The sequence below is a fragment of the Colias croceus genome, chromosome 25 (genome assembly GCF_905220415.1).
Source record: "Colias croceus chromosome 25, ilColCroc2.1".
NCBI classification, from domain to species: Eukaryota; Metazoa; Arthropoda; class Insecta; order Lepidoptera; family Pieridae; genus Colias; species Colias croceus.
This window is the reverse complement of record NC_059561.1, coordinates 2,664,217-2,669,669: the sequence shown is the minus strand read 5'-3', so window position 1 is coordinate 2,669,669 and position 5,453 is coordinate 2,664,217. Positions and strand designations below refer to the sequence as shown.

The following is a 5,453-nucleotide window of genomic DNA, read 5'->3' as shown; positions in this document are numbered from 1 at the left end:
AGGAATCCGACATAACCCACGGCCTCTTCCCCGGAGGCCGTGGGTATCTATGCAAGATTTCCCCACTAAAAAAAAAAAAAAAAAAAGGCCTATAACAATACGCAACGTGTGTTCGCGGTTCTACGGAACAACGTCTATGGATAAAACCGAAAAATTAAGATTAATTTTTTTCTACGTATTTTTCCAGGATAAAAAGTATCCTATTTTTATTTTACGCTTAGGATAATAAGGTATAATTATACCAAGTTTCATCGAAATCGAACCGCTAGTTTTCACGTGATGCCTTCACATACAGACAGACAGACAGACAGACAGACAGACAGACAGACAGACAGACAAAAATTTTTTTAATCACATATTTGGGTTTGGTATCGATCCAGTAACACCCCCTGCTATTTATTTTTTCAATATTTTCAATGTACAGAATTGACCCTTCTACAGATTTATTATATGTATAGATTACAATACGACGTTTAGAATAAATCTACTCGGGTGGAGCCGGGTTGAGCAACTAAGCTAAGTACTTTTTAATAGATCTTAAAAATTTCCGGCTTATTTCGAACCAAAATCGAGTTTTTTTACAAATCTACAAAACGATTCTTAAAAATAATATTAAACATATTATTATTTATTATGTGATAACTACCAACCAGTGTAAAATAAAAATATTCAGCAGTATTTCCAGGAATAGCGTGTGAATACAAAAACTAAAAATCGTATACCTAAACGTTTTAATAAAAATTCTAAGTGTCTGATAACTCAAAATATGTGTATAAATAATAGAACATAATAGTCTTGCATATTTTGCCAGCTGTAATCGATAGACAGTAAATAAAATTATAATAATTAATTTATTGTGTGTTTTACGCATGTATCTTTGAATACTCTTGTCTTGTCCTTCATTAGTCTTATATAGGTATAGGTATACGGAATGTTATTCTTATAACTTATTATAGTTAGTGAGTAACACTCATTATGAGTGGTCTAGTACGAGTAATCTGTGTTGCATTCCTATTTTTTAACTACGAAACCAATGCAGCAAAAATACTTGCTGTCTTTCCCTCACCTTCTATAAGCCATCAAGTGGTTTTTCAGCCTCTCACGAGAGAATTAGCGCGACGTGGCCATGATCTGACTGTGATCACAACCGATCCTGCATTTACCAAAGAAAACATATCAAATTTAAGAGAAATAGACGTCCATGATGTGTCATACAACAATAATTTTAAAGAGGAATTTGTCGAACAAGAGAAATTTGGAGAAAAGAGCAACATATTTAATCAGATAATACACGCGATGTCTTTGATGCTTAATGTGACCACATTGCAAATAAAAGTTGATGAGATACAAAATCTGATCAACAATAAGGATACAAAATTTGATCTGCTATTGATAGAGGCTTGGACACGACATGCGTTGATATATTCGCATATATTCAAGGCTCCTGTGATTCTTACAAGTTCTTTCGGGTTGATGATAGGCAACGATGAAAACTTGGGTGTTCCGATGCATCCAATCCTGTATCCAATGGCAATTCAACAGAGGTTGTATAATTTAACGTTTTGGGAGAAGTTTGATATGCTTTATAAGGACTGGTGGTTCAGAAGACAATGGTTCTCGAGAGAAATGAATGAAATTGATCATTATAGAAATTTATTGGGTCGATATATACCACCTTATAACGAGTTAAGGAACAATGTCGATATGCTATTTTTAAACAGTCATCCAGTGTGGATGGGAAACCAGCCATTACCACCTAATGTTATCTCCATTTGGGGCATACATAAGAAACCTGACAAGGAATTGCCAAAGGTAAGATTTTTTACTGAATAGCTGTGCCTTCGATGTTTAATCCTGTGGGACGAGGTTTGCAAATTGAGTGGAATTTTCAGATAAAAATATTATTTTATGACCAATCACTGAGGAATTTCTATTTTCAATTTGGTTCATCAATTTTAGATATTTTCCGTCAAAATCAGAAATATTTGATGTAATGCGAATAGAATACCTGTAAACATTGTACTCCATATTTCTATAAATACCATTTACGACGTTATCTTTAATGATTCGAGCACTCCTTGACCTTGACTCTGTATGTTATCTATTACACTTGATAGAAGAAGATTTTGTAAAATTCGTATTGAATGCGCCATAGTATCATAATAATTAATCCATACTAATATTATAAATGCGAAAGTAACTCTGTCTGTCTGTCTGTTACTCAATCACGCCATAACTACCGAACCAATTTGCATGAAATTTGGTATAGAGATATTTTGATACCCGAGAAAGGACATAGGCTATTTTTACCCCGGGAAAAAGGAAAGGTTTTACCCCGGAAATCCCACGGGAACGGGAACTATGCGGGTTTTTCTTTGACTGCGCGGGCGAAGCTGCGGGTGGAAAGCTAGTATTATTATAATTTTACTTTACGGATCCTTGTGACTTAACATGTATTTCTTAAATCTACATAACACCTTTATAAATTCTTTTACAGGATCTCCAAGATTATTTAGATTCGTCAAAACATGGTGTAATTTATGTAAGTTTTGGCACAAATGCACCATCGTGTTACCTTGCGTCGCATTTTATTGAGTTATTAAAAAGAGTTTTATCCAAATTACCGTACGATGTTCTGTGGAAATGGGAAAAAGATGAACTGCCTGGAAAATCGCAGAACATCAGAATATCAAAATGGCTGCCACAATACGACCTCCTAAGTAATTATAATACAGTTAATTATTTACATGTTTTCACAGAAATGTTAAATTTTATTGCGTTACTGGATATTATATAGGTATCATATTATTATGACCTAAGAGGTCATCCTGGAGATCATTTTCAAATAGTTTTGATAGTTAGGGTTTTGGTATATTTCAATAACGTTCTATATTAAAAAGTTTATATTAAAATGCAGATAAATTAAAAAAAAAAACTATTAAATTTATGCACGCCTACTATTAAATATGAACTCAAAACCACTACTTGTTTAGACATTTTGTATTATTCTAGATCATCCAAAAATCAAACTCTTCATAACACAAGGAGGGCTACAATCAACGGATGAAGCTATCAATGCTGGAGTACCTCTTATTGGTATACCGATGCTTGGAGACCAATGGTACAATGTAGAAAAATATTTGTATCATGGAATTGGAGTCAAACTTGATATGGAAACTGTAACTGATAAAGAACTTGAAACAGCTATAGACAATGTTATTCGTGATAAGAGGTATGATTATTTCACTAACTTCCACATGGTATTTTTTAATATTTATTTGATAGATACCTAATTTAATGTTGTTCATGCTAATGGTGTAATTATTATCACTGTCATGTCTCATTATAATGCAGAAACAGTTCTATTTATATTTATCGTCAAAAATATTGAGTGTCCTGATAATATATTTCATACCTTTTGATGTACTTGATTAACTATGTATCTACTTGGATTTTATCAGATTTTAAAATTAGTTTACAAAACAATCTTATAAGAGTGACGTTTGTGATTTTCTTGTGTATTCATGATTATTATTCGTAATTATGATAACTGCGTGTAATGTGATTATGATATTGAATGAATTCTTATCCAAAATAATCGTAATCATAGATTAACCTACATTTATTTTGTCTGACTAGATATCAGAATTTTTTTTTTAATTTACGCGAAATATTTATTTTCTGTAATAAAACGGGGCACTCATCCTATAACTTTGGGTTTTATACTATGAATAAAAAATGAACTTAATAATCATAGTTAAGCTTACGTCTATATTTTAACCTGATGTGGGAGTCAGAAAGTAATTAAGACCCTTAGTGATATGCACAAATGATTCATGACTATATTGTAATTAAATTATATTATTCTCAAATGAATTTTGGTCAAAATTCAAATACAGACCAACAATTAAACATTCATCTAATACTTACAGTTATCGAGAAAATATAATAAGACTTCGTACAATAATGAGCGACCAGCCCGAGAGCGCGCTGGATCGCGCGGTGTGGTGGACGGAGTACGTGCTGCGACACGGAGGGGCGAAGCACCTGCGGGCCGCCGCCGCCAACATGCCCTGGACTCAGTATTATGAGATCGAATTTGTGTTACAATTACTTCTAATTGCATGTACTCTTCTTACAATACCAATTATAGTTTTATATTCTTTATGGAAATATTATGTTTGTGATAAAGTAGACAAAAAAAGTAAAACTTCGTAGCGATAGATTCATATGATGTTAGTAATAAATTTTCCCTTATTTGTTAAATATTTAGCACTTTTGATTAATATAACTCAGTTTAGAATATTGAAAAATCATGAAGTCATAAATTTACTACTTTTAACAAGCTTATTAGCTGCACCTGTATATTTGTATGCTTGTTTCCGACTCCTGTAGACTCGAATTTGACCCACTTGTGATACTTTCGTAGTAAACTTGCATATAGACTATAGTATAGACTATAATATTATAGATATTATAGACTATTTGTAGTTGTTACTCTGTATGCTTACTAACACTATAAGACTAAACCTCATGATCAATCAGATTAATTGTATTCTCAAAGCCTCAATTTTTAGTGTCAGAATAATTTTTACTGAAAGTTCAAGCTTTAGGTATTTTTATAATCTTCTTATATATAAAAATGAATCGCAAAATGTGTTGGTAAGCGCATAACTCGAGAACGGCTGAACCGATTTCGATAATTCTTCTTTTATTATATTCCTTGAAGTACGAGGATGGTTCTTATGTAGAGAAAACGTAAACATGTACCACGGGCGAAGCCGGGGCGGACCGGTAGTATAATATAAAAATGAATCGCAAAATGTGTTGGTAAGCGCATAACTCGAGAACGGCTGAACCGATTTCGATAGTTCTTTTTTTATTATATTCCTTGAAGTACGAGGATGGTTTTTATGGTGATAAAACGTAAACATGTACCACGGGCGAAGCCGGGGCGGACCGCTAGTAAATTATATTAATGTAAACAATGGCGTCTCATTTTATCAATGCCTCAAATCAAAAATAAATTTTAGAAACAATACATCTCATAAGCAAGGGATCAATATTCAATAATAATATCTGATTGATGAGAATTCAATAAACAATACTATGATTTGACCTTGGACGCGCAATGCCGTTACAGCGTAGGTCAATATTATCGCAATAATTGGTTATCAACTAGGCACAAGCCAAACATAATAAATGTAGAAAATAAAATTAAGGGTTAAACAACATAAAGATTACATAATTATACAGTTTGCGATCTCTAGTCAGACTTACAAAGTATAGAAAATTATTATAATCTGGCTAGCTGCTTGATAAGAGTTTGGTAATTAATAAGTAGCAGAGATAATATGTATAATCTTTTTATGCACATGGTCGTAGCCACGATGTGGCAGGGCCACCTAACAGTAGAAGTATTATTATTGTAAAGAGTTAGATATTAATAAACA

General features: G+C 32.7%; 1 protein-coding gene across 1 annotated transcript; it reads left to right on the top strand.

The window, feature by feature from the left end:
• Window positions 1–927: 927 nt before the first annotated feature.
• On the top strand, window positions 928–4,268 carry LOC123703324 (UDP-glucosyltransferase 2-like). The gene is made up of 4 exons (XM_045651282.1): window positions 928–1,812; window positions 2,498–2,720; window positions 3,013–3,232; window positions 3,933–4,268. Exons 1-4 carry the CDS (start codon window positions 976–978, stop codon window positions 4,216–4,218), a joined length of 1,566 nt encoding a protein of 521 aa, XP_045507238.1. The 5' UTR covers window positions 928–975; the 3' UTR covers window positions 4,219–4,268.
• Window positions 4,269–5,453: the final 1,185 nt, after the last annotated feature.

Coding starts and splice junctions, on each gene's coding strand:
- LOC123703324 (XM_045651282.1), top strand. CDS start 976: ATGAGTGGTCTAGTACGAGTAATCTGTGTTGCATTCCTATTTTTTAAC. Junction 1,813..2,497: donor CTGACAAGGAATTGCCAAAG/GTAAGATTTTTT, acceptor ATTCTTTTACAG/GATCTCCAAGATTATTTAGA. Junction 3,233..3,932: donor AATGTTATTCGTGATAAGAG/GTATGATTATTT, acceptor TAATACTTACAG/TTATCGAGAAAATATAATAA.